This window comes from Uloborus diversus, chromosome 10, assembly GCF_026930045.1.
Source record: "Uloborus diversus isolate 005 chromosome 10, Udiv.v.3.1, whole genome shotgun sequence".
Taxonomy (NCBI): Eukaryota; Metazoa; Arthropoda; class Arachnida; order Araneae; family Uloboridae; genus Uloborus; species Uloborus diversus.
The window spans coordinates 32,026,398-32,052,499 of record NC_072740.1 but is presented as its reverse complement, the minus strand read 5'-3'; the positions used below and the strand labels follow the sequence as shown (position 1 = coordinate 32,052,499).

At 32.9% G+C, this 26,102-nt stretch overlaps 1 protein-coding gene across 1 annotated transcript in view; it reads right to left on the bottom strand.

Annotated features, from left to right (window-relative positions):
• Positions 1-9,832: 9,832 nt before the first annotated feature.
• LOC129231834 (myotubularin-related protein 2-like) overlaps positions 9,833-26,102 on the bottom strand; it is an 88,380-nt gene continuing 72,110 nt past the window's right edge. Inside the window, exons 11-13 of the mRNA XM_054866214.1 lie at positions 22,250-22,363; positions 14,130-14,309; positions 9,833-10,180 (exon numbers count right to left, since the gene is read on the bottom strand). Coding sequence (XP_054722189.1) covers positions 10,034-10,180; positions 14,130-14,309; positions 22,250-22,363 — 441 coding nt within the window. The 3' untranslated portion in view covers positions 9,833-10,033. The remainder of the gene's footprint in view (positions 10,181-14,129; positions 14,310-22,249; positions 22,364-26,102) is intronic.

Here is a 26,102-nt window from a genome sequence, read left to right as displayed (position 1 = left end):
TTTCACAGCTGCACATTGTTCATTTAAACTTGCCACTATAAAAAACAAAACAGCACTAGCAAAAACAATCACCGCAGATGAATAGAAAAGTCAGTTCGACTACATAAGCAGCAAAGCATTGCACTATACAATTCATCGAGAAGGGATAAAATGGAGGGAGGGAAGACTCTCATTCATAAAGCAAAGGCACCAAGTCACGTGATAGGTTTTAAAGCGAAGCATTGGGAGAAAACATGTTTCTCTTGCCAGTTTCATGCAAAACATGTCAACCATTCATTGTTGTTAAGTCATATGACTTGAGCTCTTTGCCTATGCTTTTGCTAAGTCAATGATTAGACTAGCTCTCTCCAGTTACTAGTTCTAGCTCTAAGATACAAATGTCTAGCAGAAGAAAGTCTTATTACACAAGCTCTGCACAAGCCAATGTTATTCCAGTTATTTTTGGGTACCCCTCATACATTGCTAAATACTTGTTTGTGTGGTACAGCATAATATGAAATGATATGTCTCCATGCATATTTCATTTATTTGTCCATTTTAAAAAGTAATCATCCACCTCAACAATAAAAGTTTCTGTATTTTTAATTTTTCATTGTTGTTTAAAATTTTATTGTAAGCTAATAATTGGTTGATTTAAATTTGTTTTGCTGAACATGTAAACACACTCACATACAAAAAGCATTTCATAATCACCCAAGACTTAAAAATAAACATTCTCTGAAAGTGCACAAAATGCAGAGCTATTTTTATTCTTGCACAATAATATACCACATCGAAAGATTTTTTATTTTTAATGTTAATCTGTCTAGTATAAGTAAATGCAAGGCTATTACTATTGTTATCTACTGGCAAATATGTTACTCCATATCAATGACAATATATGAATATTTTTGGCAAACTGAAAGCAGGGGTTGCAAAAGTTGCAAAAGTAATAAGAATAAGCCAACTATCATTCTATTAAATGTTGAGAAAAAAATTAATCATTGAACTTCGCTGAAAAAAATCAATTGGTCTATAAGTTACCAAATTCTAGAAATATAATTCCATCACCAGAAAAAGATAAATGAGCATAACCAGGATCCAATACAGGCAAATTTAATCACTGTTTATAGGTAACTTAACAATTAGTTTTCAAAATCAGTACGTTCACAAAAATAATTTAAAAAAATTGCCACAATCATGAAAATCTGTTTTAAATAGACACTTATGACTCTGCTTGAAACAAAGTTTACTTGTAAAATAGAATATTTACCTGATTAATATGGACATTATATGAGTGCCACACACACACTTTTTCATAGTATAGAGCTGGGGTTCTGAAAAGTTTCCGACTCACGGCACCCTTTGAAGAATTAGACATTTTCATGGTACCCTAGGATATCTCTATTACATACACATGCACATAAAAATTATCTCTGGGTTTTGGAAACCTCTTTGGCACAAATAGATTACCAATAGAGCAACAATGATATTTTTACTCGAAAATGAAATTGTACAAGTTTTGTTTCAGAAATGCTTGATATATGGACCTTTTGTATTGTGGCAGATATCAAGTGTAAAGTTTGATTCTTGTTTCACTCTCTGTAACATGTCACAATCAGTCTTAGAAAATGTAGTTATGATCTTTCGGCATAAATATTGTTAATCACTTGGCTGATGGAGCACAAACTCATGACCTTTGATGTGACACCATAAAATAAATCACTTAGAATTAGGTCAGAAGCACATGGTGGCCATGGATGAATGTGATTGTCATTATCAGAATCTCGTCAAATCCAACGGCTGGGAAACTTATTATTGAAGAATTAGGAATGTCTGTCAGCTAATGTGGGGTGCCCCATCTTGTAAAATGAATGAACATTGATCGTGGCATGTTACAGTGCGTGACAGAAGAATTAGTCTTAAGACTTTGTTGCATTACGAAATGTTCACATATCAAACATTTGGGAAACAAAACTTGTAGAGTTTCTTTCTCCAGCAAAGTTAACATTATTGCTGTATTGGCAATATGTTTCTTTTATAAACCTTCCAATCTCTGAAGAGAATTTCCACAAAACTTGGACAGTTTGAAAACACCTGGTATGCAGGGTGAATTCGACCTAATCTGCCAAACAAAAAGGGTTGATTGGAGAGTGCAACTGCAGCATAGAACTCGTTATCTTGTCCTATCCCTAACTGTAACCAAGTTATGGTAGATGGAAGGAAAATAAGTAAAAAAAAAATTCTGAGAATAAGATTTAAGAAATTCCCAGAAAACCTATGTGTAAAATAAGAAGATATTAGGAAGAACAGACAAAATCCTATTAAATGAGACTTTATCATCAAGATAGTCAAATTTTTCAGAGAGTTACAAGCTTTGAAACTTTAGAAGTACTCAAAATTAAATAGGCGCCCAAATCAGCAATTGCCATTTTCAAAAACAATCACTTGAGCTACAATCGGTTAACTCAATCAAAAACTAGTCCACCCCACTGGCTTTCAAATGATACCACAGCAAATCATATTGGGGTTCAAGTTTGAAAGAAACTAAGCCTTTTGTTTGAAACATTGGAATCTGTGTTTGTCAAAAAAGGGGACCAGTAAAGGTGTCAGTCCTTTTAGTACAAGATTTCTCTGCAGATTTCTGCATCCTTTTTTTTCCATAATACAATTTTTATACTAAAGTATCATTAGATGAATGGTGTTTTTTCCATGTTGTCTTTCAAAATATGGCCGGACGTAGGAGGAACTCACTCCATCATCTTAGATTCCAGCAGTGGCGTACATATGTTTTTATTTTGGAGAGAGCCAATGTAACCAACCCTTCCCTTACTTTTTCGGGGGGGGGGGAATTTTTGAAAATGGAGACCTAAGAACACAGCTTTACTTGTCTCTGATGATGCAACAGGGAGGAAAATCGGGTGTCCTTCTGCAGACATTTGTTGAAATTGAAATTTTAAAAATGTCATTATAGGCTACCGTAAAATGGTACAACTTTGTGCCAAGGGGGGCAACAATGGGCCACTGTTGCCATGGTGATGTTTTTGCTCTCTAGTAGCCTATTTTTTGAACTTACGAGCTCCAAAAAAAATCACCAGGTAGTGTAACGATTTAGGTAGTTAAAGACGTTGCATCAGAGATTGCCATTGTTTTGTATGCCTCAGATAATTTAGTCGTTCTTAGTGCGTGATTCGGCTCACTCGTGGAAGAGCCAAAAGTCTCCTTATAGCAGACCACTGAAACTGTTTTCCAAGATCTGGTAAGTTCAGATTTGCTTTACTAATTTGTCAGTTATGAATTAAGCCGCTTGTTGACTTAAAATGTTTCATAGTTTTCAGAAGCTCTTAACATTTATCGAAAATGGGAATGTTGGGGTACAACAATGGGACACCTATTTTTCACGGTTTTTAGTGGCGTAGAGCTTCATTTTATTCTATGTAGGGATGCTTTCGTCATATTTTGTGTTATTAATTGTAAATAATGGCAAGAAAAGAAAGAAGAAGGCTTGAGGGTCGCCCTATCGCCGTACTCATTAGCCCGTACTATGAGTTTTTGAAGAAGGTGCTGACTGAACGCCGGACCAAATACAAACTGAGATAATTTTTAAAACTTATTTATTTTGATGAGATTTGGAGAAAGAAATGTGATTTTGCATTTTAGTTTTCAATTTTTTTTTTCGATCTCATTTAAAATTTGTCAGACCTACGTATTTTCTGAGATCTCTGTATAGGTACCTAGCCTTTAGTTGGTGAAACTTTTCTAGTTTTTAAATGTTTCTATATAAAAACCTAGGCAGATAATAAAGAACGTTATCTACGTTTACCATGTTGAACTTTATTAATCACTCAAAACGACAAGTGATGATGAACTCTTAAAAAAATGAAAAGAAAAAAAGGTAAATAATGGAATAAAAAATTTTTTTATACAGTTTCAGGCTGAGGACAACTTGTAGTCTCAGACAACAATAGGCCAGATCAAGTTTTCACTGTGTTTTCTAGGTTAAAATGAGGTAGTCCATAATTGTACCCAGTAGAGGTACAACTATGGGCTACGGGGAAAAAATTCCTCTTCTTTTTCTTTCCAACAGATTTTTTTAAACATTTCATTCGAAAGAGATGTATAGCCTCAAATTTCTAAATCAAAGATATACACCGAATTTTCATTGAAAACATCGAAAAGTGGCCCATAGTTGGACCATTTTATGGTATATTTGTTGGCGTTAGTGTATGAAAAGAATGGGACTTTTTGAAGTTGTTCCCAAATTGAATTTTTCTTTTAATATAAAAATAGCAAAAAAATGTTAAATCAATTACCCCTCAGCCCAATTTTTCGAAATTGAAGTTCTAAAGACGCAGTTTCAGACTAACTGCAATGATGTTATAGGCAGGGCTGTCCAAAAAAACTTTCGAGATTTAAGTCTTTAAAAACCAATTTTAAAAGAGATATTCAGTGATACTAGGTATTGCGATTTAAACGCATTCCATCTTAAATTTTTCGAAATGGTAGTTTGTTCATTTTCAAATTTCATATGGGAGCAGTCGGGCCCTCGTCCAAAATTTTTTCGCAATTGAAGTCTTAAAAACGTGACTGTGGAACATATTTGGTAACATTTGGGTTCGGCCACTTTTCAAAATTGAAGCACCACAAAAGCAATCTCAAAACTATTTTCAATGTTATTAGAAGATAAGGCGATAGGTAACTGTCCCCTGAAAATTTTTCGACATTGAAGCCCTGAAAACGAGATCTGAGATGCTTTTTTAATGGTTTTGGTGGGGGGGGGGCCTTGTAAAGTAGCATTTAGAAGAGTTTTTTATTTTTAGATTGACTAGGAAACAGAAAAAAAGGGGGGCAGGAAGGGGGACGCAATTACCTGATCAACAGTTGGCAACTTTTGAAATTTTTTTTTTTAAGGTTCTTTTCAAAAGTAATTCAGATTTTTCCCCCAACTTTAGGCGATTTTTGGAAATTGAAAAGTTTGAAAATCCTACCCTGAGAGGTAAAACACAGTTTCAGGTTATCTTTGGAGACGTTTAGAGGTAAGGAGTGGCTAAGGATCTCCCTCAGAAATTTTTCACAATTGAAATCTTAAAGGCACAATTTCAGACTATTTTTGGTAGTAACCTTAGTAAAGGAAGGTGGTTCGGGGACCCTCCGCTAGAAATGTTTTTAAATTGTCCAGAAAATGCCTAAATAAATGTGTTTTTAAGGCATCAATTTTCCATATTTACTCCAACCAAGCAACTTCAACTTATTTTAAATTTGTTGCAGGGGACGAGAGTTAAGGAGAGAAACATTTTGAAGACCCTTCTTGACTTGAAGAATTGCCTTAAAAAAATAAAGGGGGGGGGGGGGGGAGTGAAAGAAAGAAAGGGATCTTAATTTACTAAGCAAAATAATATATATATATATATGTATAATCTGGATTTTTTTAACATTGATTAATTCACGTTGGGTATGGATCCCCTGACTCCTTCTGAACATCATTGCCTGGTGCCCTCCAAAGCAGGGTTCCCAAGCTTTAACGATTCGAGGCACCCTTTAAAGCAGGGGTTCTCAAACTTTTAGACATTGAGATCCTCTTTTTAGATTAAGTGAAAAGATAATTTTATGCTCTGATTTATTTATGCATGATTTCACTCTCAAATACTAATAAATCCCACCTAATCTCCAAGATAGCAGCATGAGTTCCACCAAACTTCCAGCCATATTTTGATAAAAACTTGGCCATGGGGAAGTTTATATGGCTTAGTTCATAAATTCCCCTTCTCTATATGTTTTTGGAATAACATAGCTTGATCTGTTTCAGTCAACTTATTTGCACGATTTACTCATTTACGAGTGTGATCTGTTTGCAATAATGAACAAGCCTTTTTTATCTTTTACATATTTTTTCTATACACTTATCATTTTTAGCTGTAGTTTAAATGCATACAAAAGCTATTGTAGAGTATGGTTTTTTTGCCTCTTTTGAACTATCCCCATAGCTGCCAACATATCAACTTTAAAAATCTTACAATGCATGCCGTGGGTGTATTTACACTTTTTTTACCAGCACACAACAAACCGTTAAAAGTAGAAGTATTATATTTTCAAATCTTTACTTGTAATTAATCAGCACGGAAAAAAAAAGAAAAAAAAAACCTGGATTCACAAAAGAGAAACATAGGATTACAACAAGCAGTTTCAAAAAGGCAGTCCTGTGCATTTAAAATTTTAAGAGTACAAGTGGGTACTTTTAAAGTATTCTTTTGGAAGAAACTAATAACTTGCTGTATTATCTTACTTTTTCTTTCGTAAATTAATGAAGTCAGCTGCTTTTGCTGAAGCTACTTTTACTGGAACTTAAGCTTTCTTAAGTTACTGACTTAGCAACATTCAAAAATTTTATTTCAATAACTTATTCAAAAAAGTTTTTTTTTTTTTTTTTTTCTGTAAGTTCTTAATGATTAAAATGTTATCCAGGTTTATCAGACAGAGAACTGCACCTGTGTTCTCGCCTTTCTGACACTACTGAATATTCTTTTCACTCTGCATTGCTGTGAGGTATGGCTAGAATGGAAAGCATAGAAAAGGAGAGCCTATCATACTTCAATAAACCATTGACAACAACTAATTTCTTCAAAGCAGCCTATTTTTTATCCATCCTCTCCTTTTTTAGCACAACATGGAGCAAATCATCTATTTGTACAGAGTGAAATTCAGTTTGGAGCTTATCTTAGGCTCTTCCTCTACAGTTTCTCTATTCTTCTGAAGCACCATAACAGGGAACTCATTTAAAAAAAAAAAAGCAATACCAGAGATCTAAAACCTAATTATCTTACAATTATGCCGTAGGATCTTACAAACTTACAATACCTCCAAAAATCTTACAATGTAAGGCTAAATCTTACAAGTTGGCAGCTATGTATCCCTGAAATTTGCTCATCCAGGGTTACCGGGCCAAACTATTCCACGGATGACTGTACACATATTCACTTCAGAAACTTATCTCAATTTTTAAGAAACTGGGATAAAACTTTCTCAGCACTGTACAGAAAATGTTGTTGTACCGATGCAAGTGCTTCTGAATCTTTTAGAATTTGAAAGAGAAAAAAAAATATTTTTTATTGTTAATAGAAAGAAGTCACTTAAGATTTTTTTTTTTTTTTTTGGTTGATAAAAATTTAAATCAAGTTTAAAAAATAAAATATCTAAACAATAGTATATATAATATGCTTAATAAAAAAATTTTGAAAAAAAAAATAGAACCGACTTCAAAATTGCTCTAAAAAGTGAAAAATAATTTTATTCTTTAAACACCATCGATAATACCTTTAAACATAATTTTTGAAGTTGGCGCAAAAACAATCGATAAAATCATTCAGCCATAACTCAACTACAAGTATAAATTTTACCAGGTCCAGTTTCTTCACTACCACATGCATTACGCATTGATGACAGCATATTTAAGTAGCGATATAAATGTTTCGTTTCTAACTTTGAATGATTTTATGATAAAAATATGAACGAAGCATGGTTACAATGGATTTTACGTTTTGTTTTTGCGCCAACTTCAAAAATTATGTTTAAAAGTATTATCGATGGTGTTTAAAGAATAAAATTATTTTTCACTTTTTAGAGCAATTTTGAAGTCGGTTCTATTTTTTTTGTCAAAATTTTTTTATTTCATTCTTTTTAGTGTAAATGTAGATATTTCAGTAAAAGTAAGAAGTTACCTAGTAAGAAGTTCGGTTCTATATCACTGTATTGCTTTAGAAAAGCCTTTATTCAAAACTATCATTACAATTACTATTAATGTTACATGGCACCAAACTTTTATCACAATGAGTTTCATATTGTCGCGTAGAGGAAGATAGCGAAGACAATGTGAAAGCCAAATGAAGCGAATACTTGAGAAAGTGCTGGAACTTTCCAGACTTGGAAAGATACAGAAATTAATAGAACATTCGAGAAAATACGGGAAACAGTAGAAACGAAATTTTAGTAAAATTAACTTTGTCCTAGTCGAGATTTGAACCCGGGTCGCCCATGTGGGAAGCGAGAATTCTACCACTGAGCCACCGTTATCCACGGATGAAAAGTGCGAACTTCGCTACAATATCATTTTAATTGCATAAAATTTACTGTTTTTTGCCCATAACTTTTTTTCTAAAGAACAAATATGGTCAAACAAAGTAATGGGACCTAAGTTGAGCCATCCCCTATCCTTTAAAAAAAGAATCATCAAAATCGGTTCACTAGGTGAGACGCTATGAGTGGACAAACAAAAAAAAAAACATACATACGGTATGAACTGATAACCGCCTCCTTTTTGAAGTCGGTTAAAAATAAAATAAGCCAATTTAAATAATTTTGGATTCAAATAACTTCGAGCTTTCTAAATAATTGAAATACTTATAAGATGCACGATTGAAACCTGAAGCACATATGCATATTTTGACGAAACTTGTTTAATGTTGGCATGTTTCCAAAACACGGTTTTAGACACGACAGAAATAGAAAAAAATCAGATCAAATCAATAAGAGAAGATAATTTTAATCTTCAAAGTCAAACAAAATTTTGTAGACGGAAAACACTACGAAAAGTAATTTCTATTAAAACACTTGTTGATTTCATTAAAAACTGAATTTCAGTTCATGCATAAAATGTCACCTTACCCTATCCTATCTTACTGCATTCCTGGGAAAAAAGCTGTATTTGTAAAGTTTTAAAGGGGGGGGGGGATTTTGCAGGCACAGGTAGCATTCCTATTTACTGCACTATAAAAATAAACAGGGTGGTGACAGGAACTGTGAAAAAAATTTCCCTGACTTTTCCCTGATTAGGTTCACTAAATTTCCCTGATTTATGTTTCCAATGATAATGGTTTCCCTTCTTTACCCTACCTAAAAACCATTGCATACTAAATAAAATGCAGTGTTTGAAACGTTTAAAGTTGTTAATTAAAAATATTTTTTGAATAGATGCTCTCCTTTTTTTAGTAAAAACAGTATATTAAACTATATACAGCGAAATTTTATAGGTAATCTAAAACAAATACTTTACTTCCAGTAACTAGTTAACATAAGAATTCTAAGAAATGTTTAAAACCACTCTTAAAAACATATCTAATCATGATAAAGCTAAAAAGTTTATAAGGAAATAACTTTGAATTGAATTTTCAAACAGTGTAATTATTGCTGCAAGTAGCAAAAATATAGAAGTAATGGAGTTTTACTTACGTAAATAGACATTTATGTAAAACAAATTGAAACCTTTGAACAACCAGTCATATTGAGCTATTCTCTAATCAAGAACTTAGATTTTAATGAATGAATACAGCATTAGGGTGCGTCTTATAATGCACTTTTTGAAAAAATTTTGAATTTCTTCTGGGGCACCCAATTAATTGCTTCCTTTTGATGAAAAAAACACCCACTTAAAAGTTTCATAGAATTTGAACAAAATTTAGAGGTTGCTACCAGCGATTAAAATTACGTTCATTGTGAAAAAATAGAGTAAATATATGTTCCCAATTTTCTATTGCAAAATCTGACATCAACATGTCAAAGACAGAAAATTTGACTGTATTACTTTTTTTCATACAGTTGAATCCTATTTTAAGGCAGTCCAAGGGACCAGCAAAATCATTTTGCTGTAACAAAGTTTTATTACACAGATGTTGATAATGTTTCAACATAATTTGTATCGGGGAGAACTAAAGATTTTGCGAAAATGAGAGTTTTACTTTAATGGACTTCACTTACACGAGATTAGACTGTATTTGCTTCACTAAAATTACTTACGAAATTCTGACTGTACATTGCACAAACTGACTGCATAAATAAACAAGCAATTAAAGGCCAGGAAGATTTTTGATTTTTAATAATGAAAGTCATTTATTTAAAAGTACATTTTACATTGATTTGTAGCTATAATATATCTTTTATAACAATTTATAAAAATATCTGAAATTCAACTGAGGTAATGAATTGAAAATAGCTTAAAAAGCAATATATGTCGCAAAAAAGCCCTTATAAGGAAGTGCATTAATATGTGCTAATACATTAAATATTATACTGCCACCGGTGTTGCTATATGTGGCGAAGATGCAAGGCTACGTGCATTTTTCAACTCTAATTCTTTTTTCAGTTCTTCTTTTTGTCGTTGAAGTTGTTCTTTTATGGATAGAAGTTCTCTACTTCGTATGTGAATAGGTTCCTAAAAAAAAAAACCATTTTAATAGAATTTAAAAAATTTATAAACACTATTTTTTTTCATTCTTTTATCTCATTTTTTTTACATGCTAAATAAGTTACAAAGTTGTAACTAGGACATAAAAATTTATAAAGATACAATACCATTATTTTAAAGCTTAATAACCAATCTAAAACATGATGAATATATAAGGGAAACATTGTCATATTATTTGAGTATAACACCCAGAAGACCCTATTGGCAATTAATCATGAAGTTAGGTACAAAATTAGTACCTGGCTGTACTACTTCCCCCCCCCCCCCCCCCCAGTGAATTCTGGCAGCACTTCTTTATTGATCTTTAATTCTATTGTTAGATTTTGGCACGATAATTCTTTTAAATCTTTAACATGGGCAATGCTCAGTCGGAAATACCTTTGGTGCATTCTTTAATTCATTCCCCAGCTCAGTCAATATAAAGCATGGGCCGCCCTTTATGTATTAAAATTGCTGCAGCCGATAAGGGATAGTCCAAAGATGTTGGTTCCTAACAAGCCTTACAATCGTGTCTGCAGTCTTTTCAGGGGCAAATCCTGTTATTGCACTTTTCTCTTGGGCCTGGGAGAATTGAGAAAAGTGGTACTTAACTTCCAATCTCTCAAGACAAGGAACTTAACTTATAGAATTTCAACAAGTTAGCTTAATTTTGTTTGACTTTACATTTTATGATTGTTTTAATAACAAAACTCTACCTGTTTTTGTAGCATTTTTTATCAATATATATTTTTTAATTTCATTCTTAAAATATTCCAAGTATTTTTACTTTATTTTACAGTATTCCTCTGATTAATTAATTAATTTTTTATTATGATTTAATTATTGGTAATGATGCTTGAATTTTATTTCCTCAATTAACAAAATTGCCTTAAATTACTCCAAAAACCAATGTATAATTTGTAGCAGCTTTTATAAATTATTGTAAGGGCAATACTGTCAACCGTGCTTAATTGGTTAATATATAAATATCCCACTCACAAGAGCCAAATATTTCCCCATAGTCGAAATGTTAAAGAAACTTTTAACAAAAATTTCCCCAGATAAGCAGATAAAACTATTATGGTTTTGAAAACACTTTTGCTGAGAAAATTTTTGAATCAATTAAAATAAATAAGGACAATTTTTCAGTTAATTTTAAATATCTCTCAGGCATCAACAATCGAATCTGCAACAATGTTTTTTGAATACTTCAGTTTCAAGTGAAGTTCAGCAATTATTATTTATACGAAGAGACTTAGAAAATCAAGGTGGAAATTATAATGTGTTTTGTTGTGTGGAAAAAGGGATACAAAAGTGCTTGAAGCTAGCTTTTTGAAAAAGTCCTCTAGCATTGATTTTTTTAAAAATGTAATAAAGCGAAAAGTGATGCCAAAACAAAGATTTTAGAATGCAAGCTGTGAGTAACTTTTTTACAACTTTCATGTGAACTTATAACATATATTTAATTGATTTACATTATTTTGTTTTTCATTTAGCGTATTTCAAACCACTAATATTAAAAGCTACTTATTTATCACGTTTTGGGCATGTGTTTTCAATTTGATAAAATGAAGAGCGGTAACACAATCAAATACCCTGCTGAATTGAATAATATTTGTTGGAATTGATGTATTTGTTTAAGCGGAGCCCACAGTATCTGATTTCTGAACAGTTATTGAAATGCATCAATTAGTACTTATTCATCCCATAAGAAATTCTATAAAACGAGTGAAATTTTATTTTAAAACTTTTCTGATTCCAACACCAATTACGTTTTCGATAACATTTTCGATACTACATTGCACAAATTAACCGTGTTATATGAGGGACACCTGTACCTTGTTTTAAATATGAATACATCAAAGGTCACAGAAAAATACTCTTTTCCTGCTTAAAAACCTATTTTTTTTTTTTTGTCTGAAGTCTCCATTTAATTCCTTTGCTCATTTCTAGGGAAACAGGTTGACACTTTCAGTCAACTGTTTGAAGAATGTTTTGTTGAGCAATATCGAAAGAAAGATCATCTCATTTTACTTTTGCTGTGTTTAGATTTAGAAAATTAGAAGCAAGATATTAAACCCGATAAAGTTACAAGCTAAAAATAAATTCATTAAAAAATAAAAGTAAATAATTTTTACTATATGAATTGCTTTTATGCCTGTATTTTACTCCCTTTCCTATCATGTACCTTGAAAATTTGATAAATATTTCTACATATAGGAGCAGCCATGTATTTTTAATGTATATAACATTATATATTAGTTTCAGTTCATGAAAACTCATAGCACAAACTAGTTTTGCAATAAAAGCTAAACAGCAAAACCATAAAATCAAAACAGCAAAATAAGGAGAAAAATGCTGCTGGAATGTACCAAAAAACAACCCTGCACTTAATCTGTGGAGAGTGCTATAATCGTTTTTCGGCTTGATGAGGCAAGGGGTTAACTAAATAAAGAAAACAGTTTTTTTCTGATCTTAAATTCTTCTGGGAGTTCTCCGCAAAGAAATTTTCCAAAGCATAGGCAGATGGTTTAGAAGGGATTTTTAATGATTATTGTCCTTTTTTGGAATTGCCCTTTTTCTACTCGAGATTTTTAAAGGGGCTGTTAGTGTTAATTAGGAGCTGCAGTCCCTTTTATAATAGGCATTTTAGGAATTTTTGTCCTTATTGCAATGGGCCTGTTTAGAAACTGTTGTGGTTTTCTAGAGATTGATGTCGAAAATCACTTTTTGTGCATGTGGCTTGCATGCTTTTGTCCTTATTATAGTCACATAAGAAACTAGTGAGGATTTTAAGCAGGGTTCGTCGAGTTAAATCAGCTTGATTTAATCAGCTGAGGGTTCATCGATTTAATCATGATTTAAATCTCAAGTGATTCTTTTAAAAAAATAATTGATTTAAATCAAATGACTTTTTTAACAAAATCATTGATTTAAATCAGTTTATTTTATTTGTAAAAAATTTTCCTTTTTAGACTGTGTTGCTCTAAATTTCACAACACTTTGTGAAACAATTTTAAATTTAAAAGGCAAAATTATATGGATTTCTCTCTCTGTGTGTGAAACAGATTTCACTATTGCAATACTGCTTTTACTTCAAAATTACAGTTCAATACAGTATAGAACCAAATAAAAATTTGCAGTTTTTCTTATACACCATCACTAATATAGTTAGGAAAAGTAATTGCTCAGCATATTCTTTTACACTAAAACATACATGATGATAGAAACCTTATTTGTAAGCAAAGCATAAAACAAAATCTTATCTAAGACTTCTCAAACTTCTTATCTAAGTAAAATAACGTATTTATAAATCTTAAAAATGTATTGGATAGTTAAAGAACTTATCTTAGTTTTAAAAGTAAGCTGAATGGATTCATCTATTGTATGAAATATATTATGTTTATAAGTGTAAAGTAATTAATAACTAGAAATTTTTGAAGATTTTAAAAAATCCAATATAAATAAAAAAAAATCTGATTTAAATAAAGAAAATCCGATTTAAATAAAAAAATCTGACTTTTTTCATTTAAAAAAAATCACGAACCCTGATTTTAAGATGTTGTTGAAAAACACTCTGGAATGAATGCTTTTGTGCGAGTTAGAAAAAATAAAACAAACTATTTGTTGCTGATTTTTAATTATTCTAATATGTCTGCAAGCGACTTCTTTTAAGTTACTAAGCACAAGCAATGCCATGTAAATACTGCAAGAGAAACTATAAACATAAAAAAAATAATGATATTGTGTAATGTGCTTTACAGTTAATAAAAAGCGTAAGAAATCATATACGATTAACTTCTAGCAATTGCTTAATTCCATTAAAAAGTACTCAATTTTTTCATTACTGATTTTTCTTCAGTAAAACAGTATGTAAAGGTTCAAAACTGAAAACCTATTATCTTTTAAGATGAAAAAGCACCAAAATACTACAAACCTGAGGTCTCATACGAGGATTCCAACGACAGTAATAATTTTTCCACAGTTCTATGCACCTCATACTTGAAACAGGATACAATATATGCTGTTGTTGATGTGTAGTATACAAAGGGTTGACAAAATCATTCTGGTTACTATTGATAAAAGACCACAATGAAACTGTGCGATTTTTTACATCCTAAGAAAAAAGAAATCTCTTATTCAAAACTTTTCAGAATATAAATTCACCATCAACATTTAGGCTAAAATATTTATCTAAAATATAATTGTAACTTTTTTCAAACATAGTAATCTTAACATATTACAATTATTTTTAAAAAATAGAAAAGCTAGGGTGAAAAATGAGAATAAATGTTAGTTTACAATGAATAAAAATAACAATGTAAAAAAGTGGCTGTTTATTCAAATGACAGGGCTCTGAAGGACTTTCGATGTATAATTTTCTTCCTAGGAGGTTAATTGTTATCTTACTTCTGAAGTCTGAATGCTTCTCTGGACTTCATGTAGCTCACAGTGAAGGAATCAACTAGCAACAAAACGTTAAAAGGATTCCACCAACATTTTTTACTTCTCAGCGGAGGACTATAGCTCCTTAAAAGTTTGTCCAAAACGTGAACACACTTCCCATTCCTTCATTATATTTCCTGATTAGATGAGGTTGTGGTACATCTAACTTGCATTTTTGTGCATTTGAGTAATGTTTTACAGATAAACTTGACTCATGCCGATAACAGTTAGATGCTGCAATAACCATTATATTATTATTCCAGCTCACATGTACACTTATCTTCCGAGCGATTATCAAAATTTCCACTATTTCCTTTAGAAAGGACTTTCTGGATTTTAGTGGAAAGTGGCCAGAACAGTGTTCATGGCTTGTTCCTGTTGCTTGTACACTTTTTTTTTTTTTTTTTTGATAGCTGAGAAATTAAGTCACAGGAAGTAAAAAAGCTATCAAAGTAGATCTTGTGCTTAGATGTATTAGACAAAACTGATAATAGACCATATACAACCCTGGATCCTAACTGCATATCAGACAATCTTTCTTTTCTACATACACCACATCTTGTTCGACAGAAAGAAATCTCTTTAACATTTTTAAAAACATGTACCATCAGTTCCTACATGTCAAATGACATTTTGTACAGTCTGAAAAAAAATAATTGAGACGAACTAAAGTGCTTCAAAAGCATGAGGTATCCAAGTTCCCACCAATATTATTTTTTCAATATTATGTGTCAATGCAGCTGTCAAAACAGGTGAGAAATCCAAGTCCCCTCCCCCTTTTTTTTCATTATTTTCTTTGCTAAATCTCATAATCTTCAAAAAATATAAACTTATTTAGTTTGATAACATCTACAAGAGATTACCTACATTGAAAACAGAAATATATAAAGGAATCAATCAAAACAAAACCTTGAAATTTTATCCTTGGAGTTCGAGTAATTCACTTCCAAGAAATTCGACTCCCTGCAAGTGACAATGCTCCAAAATTGGAGCATGCTATTTTGAATGGGCATGTCTTTCAAAAATATCACTGTAAATATCTACAAGTATATGAAATTCATTCACTGAAGTATTTGTCAAAAATATAATGATGTCATAATTTTTCCTAAAAATCCAGATTTTTAGTAAATTTTATGAGAAAAAGCTACAAAAATCTGGAATTCCTCCTTTGTCCAATGCAACGGCAACACTCTTCCTTTGTGGTGTCAGTTGAACGTATTTCGACATACTGCAACTCATAAGTCCAGATCATAAATGTATGCGTTGAACATTCAAATGTTTTTTTTATACAGTTAGAAAGATGATGCAATCTTGCGCAATAACTTGCACCATGTACTGATGCCAATTCGTGTTATCTGATACAAGAACCCTTAAATATTTCGTAATTACTTATAAATGCAAAAAATATTTGGATTTTGCGGATGATGGTTTTTTTTTTACCACCACTGTAATTTATTTAATCCATGTTACAAGAATTTCAGTTTAAAGTTGACTGCCTACAAGATTTTTCTTCATGCCTAAGTAAAAAAGTTTTTAATGGTATAATTGTTTCACAAGCACTTAGAATTAAAAGAATCTAACATAATCCCTGCATTCAATCAAAACATTTCTTCGCTTAGAAATAAGCTTATTGATAATAATTTTCCTATTAATCTAATAACAATTTTTTTTTTTTAAATATTGCCTTTAATTAACACTACGATTCACTGTAACAGTCTTAATGCTCAAGATTATGAGATAATCGAGAGAAACTACGCACATGGGTCGCGCTTATGGATGAAATACTTGGACCATTTTTTGAGATGACTGGTATTCACCGGGACTTGATTTTAGATTGGAATAAGTTTTTTTTTCTCTCTTTGGCGTTTATGCTATTATTTGACAACTGGAATGGACATTTTTTTATGTGAGCCTGGATTTGATTCGTCTACTCAGAAAATTAGGTAAGATACTGTTTATTTTTTGCATGTGCTGGTATTGGGTCCAGTGGAGCACCATTATTGCAGCCATCTGGCATTTAATGATATAGACAAAACCCCAGCTTAATTTTAGGTATGAGCTACCATTTATTTTTCGTATTGCAGCAGGTGGTGTGTGTAGCCAGTGCTGTGATACTCTGTAAATATTCGGAACTATACATTCCTCTCTTAGTTTTTTTTTTTTTTGTTTTGGAATTTCAACCATAAATGGAGTTTTCACTGCTGATGAGTACTAGCTCCATTTATTTATTAATTTTCTGTTCTCCCTTTAATTTTTTTTCTTACTATCGTAATGTATTTTATGTAAACCTTAACACATTCCCTGCCGATACAGGATGGCCCGAGCAGTCTGTGTTAAAAGTGCCGCGGCCGATGTAGGCTCTTTGCAAGAAAATGGTTCCTAACTGGCTTCGATAATCCTGTATCGTCACAGCATTACTAGCAGTTTTTTGTTTCGGCCGAATATATGTCGATCTTTCCAGGGGCAAAACCCTGTTATTGCGCTTCTCTGTGGGGTTCTGCTGCTTTTAGGGGAGCGGTACTCAAGCTCTTTCCCTTAGTCAAAAGGGACGTAACTTATAGTATTTCAAGCACCTGGTGTTGTAATTTACTTTTTTTTACTAAGATATTAACATTTCAAGTACTCTTAGATGGTACAGGTATAATGCTTTAAATAATCAGGCAATATATATTTTTATCTTTCTGTGGAAGCTTTGTTTTTCAGCATTCTGGCATGTGAACTCATGATGAACAAGTGTAAAAATACGTCCTTAAACGTACCAATATTTTTATGCTTGAATAAAGCAAAGAAATGGAAATATTTTTTTCTTACCAAAAACCCATCTTCTTACAAAGCATCCTTCACTAAATTTATCATAATCCTGAACTTTTATAATTTACTAGCATTCCCGTACCCCGCATTGCTCGGGTAATGGAATTAGCAGGGGATAACAGTACTTGATGCACCTAGTTATGGAAATCCCTATAATAATTACGTATTACCTATATTTTTTTCTAATTTTGGGAGGGTCCCAGGGGGTCTTATATATATATATATATATACACATATGTCTTGGTCCTTAACCGATCCTTAACTGTCATTAACAATTCTTTAAAAGTCCCGATTTTCGTTGCAAACACAGTCCATCCACATTGCTATACCTATGTCTAAGCAAGAACTTCTTTGTATACATTTTTTTTTTCTGGTGCTAAAATTATTAAGCTGCTTGATGAACTGACTCTGGAGCAAGCTATATAAAACTGACCGTGTGAAAAACAGTCTTCTCTTAAATCGATCCCTGCTACTTTTAATGTCTGTCCTTGTGACCTATTAACAGTTATTGTAAAGCAAACTTTTACAGGAAACTGCACTCTTCTAAATTCAAAAGGATAGTCCATCTGTGATGATCTTCTTAAAAAGTTCGTTTCCAGTTTTGAAAAAAATGAAAGCAAAAGACAGAAACATTATTATTTGACTTGAGAAAAGCGTTGAAGAATCATGTGAGAAACAATAACAATATCAAATTTAAAATTCGCTATCGACTAAAAGTTGCGATGAAGTACTAAATAATTATTTGAATGGAGGAAAGCCTCCGAAAATAATCGATTTAAATTTCAATTACAGGTTTTAATTTTAAAGAAATTAAGGGGTTTTAATTAATTTCTCCCGAACTAATTGATATTTCGAAAAATCCTTTCTTAGTGGATACTTTGGTAATCATCTTTACATGCCTGCCAAATTTCAAGGCTGAGGATTCAGCGGTATTGGCTGCGCATTGATATATATCTATATATATGTATATATGTTATCTCAGGACATTGATTTTTATGTATTATTGTTAATTATTTTCCAGGTATGTTTTCTTGTTCAATTTTCCTCCAAGGCTCTCGGGGAGGGTAGCAAGTTATTGGGACCTTTCCTCTGGCTAAACAGAAAGGACCTTGTGAACTTAGGGACCAATCCTCCCCTTGAGAAAGTGTTGGTCCCTGGTTCACCTTTTTCATTTGTATGTTCTTGTGTTTTGCATCTTTGATTCTATTTAGATTGTTTATTCATGGAAAAAAAAAATATATATATATATATATATATATATATATATATATAAATTAAGCAAACAGAATTGCAAATATTAAACAAATTATAAATAATTAATGATGAGAAAAAGGAAAATTGCAAACAGCTATTAAGTAGAAAAAGATAAAGTATGAATCCAGAGCTCATCAGCCGTGGAGGATTCATTAAATATGGTCAAAAGACCAAAATTTTTAACTAAGAACTAAAAGAGAATGTTTAAGCTCCAGTACATGCAACATAGAGTAACAATGGGCAAAAGCACCACTTGTTAAACTAAAAACAATAAACTAGAGCTCAAACCTAAAACTAAAAGCAGGGGGTTTTGTCTCGACTAATTAGGAAAACAAGTTCCGATAATTAGCCTTCCACGGGACAGTACCCGCCTATAACAAAATTGTCCCGTGGAAGGCTAATTATCGGAACTTGTTTTCCTAATTAGTCGAGACAAAACCCCCTGCTTTTAGTTTTAGGTTTGAGCTCTAGTTTATTGTTTTTAGTTTAACAAGTGGTGCTTTTGCCCATTGTTACTCTATATTGCATGTACTGGAGCTTAAACATTCTCTTTTAGTTCTTAGTTAAAAATTTTGGTCTTTTGACCATATTTAATGAATCCTCCACGGCTGATGAGCTCTGGATTCATACTTTATCTTTTTCTACTTAATAGCTGTTTGCAATTTTCCTTTTTCTCATCATTAATTATTTATAATTTGTTTAATATTTGCAGTTCTGTTTGCTTAATTTTTTATTTACTTGGCTTTTTAGTTTTGCTGCGTTGCGCATCTATGGGCTCTTGGTGTGGTCTTTTCAATATTTTTCACTTTTATAATTATTATATATATATATATATATATATATATATATAAAATTAAGCAAACAGAATTACAAATATTAAACAAAATATAAATAACAAATGATGATAAAAAGGAAAAATGCAAACAGCTATTAAGTAGGAATAGAAAACGAGTGAATCCAGAGCTCATCGGCCGTGGAGGATTCATTAATTATGGTCAAAAGACTAAAATTTTTAACTATAAACTCTTGGTGTGGTCTTATATATATATATATATATATATATATATATATATATATATATATATATATATATATATATATATATATATATACAGCCGTCTATTGTATAATATGACAATTGTATTACACAGGACAAAATTTGATTTTTATAACACGGATTTGATATTACATGGTTGTGAAATCGAATTTAATATTACAAGGTCTAGATGTAACATGATTTTTAAAAATTGAATATTATATTTGTTTCAATTCACTGTTTAAAAGCATTGAGCTAAATTTGACAAATGATAAATTTTTAGAATGTAGCAATAGAATTATTTTATACATTTTATTTTTTGCAGTTGTTGCTCAGACAAATTTTACTGCTGAATAAATTCTCCAATTTCCCCCTTGATAGTGTAATTCCTGTTCTTTGTAAGGGAAGTTGATAATGTTTTTTTTTTTTTTTCATTTTCTTTTATAATTATACTTTTGCTTTTATTTTGTTTTTTTGTTTTTATGAAAGTAAACAGCGAGTTTTATAGGTGTTATTGGAATGAAGTTTCAGTTATCCTCAAATTTTACACTGTAAGACTTGACCTTAATATAACACAGTACACATTGGCTTGATTTACATTATTTCAAAGCTTCATACACGAGGGCCATCCGGAAAGTAGTACCCGTTTGTGAAATAAAGAAATAGAAGTAAATATTAACAAATGTAAACATTTTTATTGAAAAGAGCATACCTTAAACTACTTCTCCAACTAATCTCCAAGCAAATTTAAGCATTTGTCATAACGTGTGACAAGTTTTTGTATTCCAGCGTCATATTCCTCCGCCGCCAGCCGATTGAAATACGTAGTCATGCTTTCTCTAAGTTCTTCATCGCTGTCAAATCTTTTTCCTGCCAAAAACTTTTAAGTTTTGTAAAGAGATGAAAATCTGAAGGGGGTAGATGGTCGAATACTTCCCAATTGAATTGCTGCAGAAGTTGTTGTGTTATCCCCACTGTATGAGGCTTGGCATTGTCATGGAGGAGAATGACGCCATCAGACAATAGACCTCTCCGTCGATTTTGTATTGCCCGCCATAATTTCTTTAATGCTTCACAATACGCATTAGCGTTAATAGTGTCTCCATGGGTCATAAACTCAATAAGCAATACAGCACGTCGATTCTAGAAAATGGTTGCCATAAGTTTCCTGGTGGACAGAACAGTCTTGAATTCTTTTGGTTTGTTTGGTGAATGAGCATGATGCCACTCCATTGAATGTTGTTCACTTTCAGGTGAAGCATAACAAACCCACGTTTCATTACCAGAAATTATGCGATTCAAGAACGTGTCTACTTCATCGGAATAACATTTCAAAAATGTTAATGCAGCAGCCATAAGCTTGGTTTTGTGCTCATCTGTAAGCATGCGAGAAACCCACCTTGCACAAATTTTTGAATAATGCAGATGGTCTTTGACAATTTCATGAACAATTGTTCGAGAAACATTAGGGAAATGTTCATAGATTGTCATCAATAGTGACACGCCAATCGTTCCTCACGAATTCGTCTACTGACCTCAGCAGTTGGTCTGTAATGACAGATGGTTTCCCTGAATGCTCATCGTCATGTGTTTTCCCCCTCCCCAAGTTGAAATTACGACACCAGCGCCGAACAGATGACTCATCCATCACATCGCCTCCATACACCTCCTTTAATTGGCGATGAATATCACAAGGCCGAACGTTTCTTGCATTGAGAAATTTTATCACAGCCCTCACTTCACAACTGGCGGCATTCTAAAAAAATTTTAAACATTAAGAACGGCCACAGAAACAACACAGGCAACAGAAAAGGCAGACAAGCCACTGAAGCGGTCTGACCTTGACCGGCGGCTACTCGCATCGTCAGCACCTAATGCGGTGGAAACGGGTACTAATTTCCGGATGGCCCTCTTAACATGGTTTTGATATAATATGGAACATGGCTTTGAGACAACATGGTACAGATTGCCCTGATTTATGTTATGTAAATACATAAAAATAAATATAATAATAATTTAAATAAATAATTCTTCTCTTATTACACGGTTTTGATACAGCGTGGCACCATGTAATAAGAGATATAGCACAAATTAACCATGTTATACGAGGGACACCAGTATATTCATCAATTAAAACTGAAAATCAAAATATGACTAATAAATGCTGATAAAAACTTTATGAATCAAAATGTTATTTCTTGGGGAAATTTAGTTGAATACCATGTTTCATTTTCGAAACGTCTGAGGATTTAGTGAAGGGGTTAATAGAAGGCTAAATAAAGGTTTAATGGAGGGAGATGTTTTACTGAGAGCACAAATACCCCTGTAAAAGACAGAAAACAACATTTTATTTGTTTTTTTTTTCTTTTATTTGAAATTGATTAGATATAATACTTTTATTAGATTCAATATTTGAAATAATTAAAATGTATGTTGCTTAAAAATCATGAAAACGCCTTAACTTATAGACTACAGAATAGTAATTTTTGATCAAGATAATTTATAATTACCTCTTTCACACGTTGGCATTCAGAATTATAAAGGAAGGTGCCAAACAAGCAGCTGTATAAATGATCCAAAATAGTTATCAGAAAATGTTCATTAAATTCAAATGCATTTGGAAACTGTAAAGAAATGAAAAACATTTAGATTTTAATGAAACATGCATCAAAATGTTTCATTATAAAAATTTATTGCTTGAAGTATAGATAAAACACCAGAAATAACAGCAACATTTCTCACTTTAATTCTTATTGTCGTGTTTAGCAATAACTATAAGGATACGATTCACACACGACAAACATTTATTTTACAATTCTACAACATGAACACTACAGATACATAATCTAATAATTTTGCGAATAAGAATGGAACTCAAACGGAAACCATGGCAACCACAACTTAACACAGCTTGGTAAAATATTAATAAATAGTTGTTGCCAGGTTCAAGACACAACAGTCCCTCTGCGACTAAATATAACGTTACAACCCAAATCTCTTAGGTGCTTTTCTAATTCTGGTCGAGCGTCGCAATGGCACAGTAGTCGGGGAAGGAACTTCTATGCTCGGCTCAGGTGTAGGCACAGGTATCGGGGTTGATGAGGGTTCTGATGCAGGAATAGAAAGATCAGGCTTTTCTACCCCACTTGAATCAGATATTGCCTCTGGTTCCTCAGTACTTTCTGAAATTGTAGGAACACAATTTTCAAGTGTTGATCCAGTTGTTTCCAAGGATTGTCCACACTTCCTTAGCTGGTCAACATGTCGTTTCCATATTTCATTTCCGACTTGTACGCTATAATTCAAAGATCCATCACGGTTGATCACAGTACCTATCTTCCATTTAGGCGGTCCTGCATAATTCCTCACGGTTACCTTCTCCCCTTCGACAAACTCACGTGTAATTTCTTCTGTCAAGCAGTGAGAGCTTTGCTTTTGCATCACATGTTCTCTTACATTAGGTTTCAAAATATCGAGCCTGGTACGAATACATCGTTTCAAAAACAAGAAACTTGGAGTTTCACCTGTTAATGTGTGTGGGGTTATACGATACTGCATCAAATATCTCTGGAGTTTCACATTAATATCTCCAGGATCGCTTTGACTAGATTTCAATGATGCTTTAAAACCTTGAACTAACTTTTCTGCTTGCCCATTCGTAGCAGGATGATAAGGAGCAGAAGGACTATGCTTAATGCCATTCATTTTCAGGAATTGACGAAATTCGTAACTTGTGAAACTTCGACCATTATCGCTCACAACCGTCAATGGAAGTCCATAATGGGCAAATAGAACTCTTAAGTATTCAATTGTTAAGTTCGATGTAATATTCTTCATTGGCATTACCTCCACCCATTTAGAAAATGCATCAACAACCACTAGAAACATTTTCCCCATAAATGGACCAGCAAAGTCGACATGAATCCTTTGCCATGGGCCATTCAGCCATTCCCACGGATGTCGCTTGATTCTTGATGGGTCATTTCTAGTTGACACGCAAGCAGCACAATTTTGGACAAAACTAGTTATGCTCGAATCTATACCCTGCCAATAGCAGTAACTTCTTGCGAGGGCTTTCATTTTAACAATTCCTGGGTGTCCTACATGGAGCTCCTCCAAGACAGCTTTATGGTACTTCTGGGGAATGCAAACTCGATGACCATACATAATGCATCCTTGTTGCAAAGAAAATTCGGATTCTTTACCTTTCCAGGGTAAGGGCAGCTCAGTTCCAGTTCGTAAACTTTCATAAAGTTCAAACAGTTTGCTGTCAACTTTGGTCGCTTAGCAATTTCACTTGCCGTAATCGGAAGCACTTCAACTTGTAAAATGTTAGCTGCATCTGCATCTGTAATATGCTCTACCTTCCCGGTTGACAATGGCAATCTTGACAGAGCATCTGCGTTTCCGTGATCCTTAGTGTTTCGGTACCTAATAGTATAACTGAAAGCTTGTAAAAACAGTGCATAGTGAACCATTCTTGTAGCAGAAAGACATGGTAAACTTTTACTAGGAGCAAAAATTGATACTAGGGGCTTGTGATCAGTAACCAGGTGAAAATGGCGTCCAAACAGGTACTGGTAATATTTCTTTACTGCCCAAACAATACTTAGGGCCTCCTTATCAATTTGAGAATAATTGCGCTCTGTTGCTGTCAGGGATCTCGAAGCAAACATAATCGGCTTCTCCGAACCGTCTTCAGTAATATGGCTCAACACAGCTCCAATTCCCACTGGTGATGCGTCTGTTTGCAGTACAATGGGTAGCTTCGGATTGTAATGGCATAATACTCTTTCTGATGATATTTCTTGTTTTAGCTTCAGAAAAGTATTCTGACATTCTGTGGTCCAGCAAAATTTGGTTCCTTTCTTAAGTAGTTTGCTTAGTGGCGCGACACAGGTGGATAAATTTGGTATGAATTTTCCATAATAATTCACTAACCCTAGAAAACTCTTTAACTCAGAAACGTTCTTCGGAACAGGCGCTTTCAAAACTGCTTCAATTTTTTCTTGAGTTTTGTGCAGTCCAAATTTGTCGATTTTGTGACCACAAAAGTTTACGGAATCTTTGAAAAATTCACTTTTACTCTTGTTAACTTTAAGTCCATGTTCAGAAAGTCTTTCTAATACTTGTTCTTATCTGCTTAAATGTTCTTGATCGTTACGGCCTGTTACTGTGATATCATCCAGAAATACATGCACTCCTGGGATTCCGGATAACACTTGTTCAATACTACCTTGCCAAACAGCAGGAGCTAAGGCGATTCCATAGTTCATTCGTTTGTATCTGAATAAACCTTTATGTGTATTTATAGTAAGCAAATGGCGATCCTTTTCATCAACCGTCATTTGTAAATATGCCTCGGTTAAATCTATTTTAGTGAAAGTCTCTCCACCAGCCAAATTCGCAACAATGTCCTCGATCCTACGTAAGGGATACTGTTCAATATTAAGTCCAGGATTTATTGTCACTTTATAGTCTCCACAAATTCGCAATTTACCGTTTTGCTTTACAACAGGTACTATTGGTGTTGCCCAATCACTATATTTAACTGGTTCGATGATATCTTCTGATACTAATCTGACGAGTTCAGCTTCGATTCGTTCCTTTAAAGCAAATGGTACTGGTCGAGGCTTGAAAAATACTGGCTTGACACCAGGTTTCATTTGTAGACGACAGCTAAAGTTTTCCAATTTTCCTATCCCTGGAGTAAATATTTTCTCATATTTTTGTAACAATTCTACTAGTTTATTGCTACGGGAGTCGGATTTGTAAGCATCAACGGTCTTAATTTCTTTCCAATCAAGAGAGAAACTTCGTAACCATTCTCTTCCAAATACTGCACTCACTTTTTCATTTACTAAATAAATCTTCTTGTTGCTACTTTGATTCTTATACCGAACTTTGACATGTGCTTCTCCAGCGGTTATGATCACAGAGTTGTCAAAATTACGGAGTATCATATTCGTCGGTTTAATCACTACCAATGGACACAGTTTCTTAAAGTCAGTTACATTCATGCATGTGACTGCGGCTCCAGTATCTAATTCAATGTCACACTTTTGGTCTTCAATAAAAACTTCCAAATATATTTTATCTCTTGCTTGCGTAGCAGATTTTACATTAAGAACAGGGGCACTGTCAGAACACGATTCAATTTGTTTCACAGTTTCAGTTTTATTTCTTTTTGAACGACAGACCTTCGCCAAATGTCCTTTCTTTTGGCAATTTCTGCATTTCGTGTCTTTGTGTTTACATTCATGGGCTAAATGAAGCGCACTATCACACCTATAACATTTGCGAGATGTTTTTGTTGCTTTCTTTTGAAATTCTGGGTTTTTAAATTTATTTGAAACAGTTTTA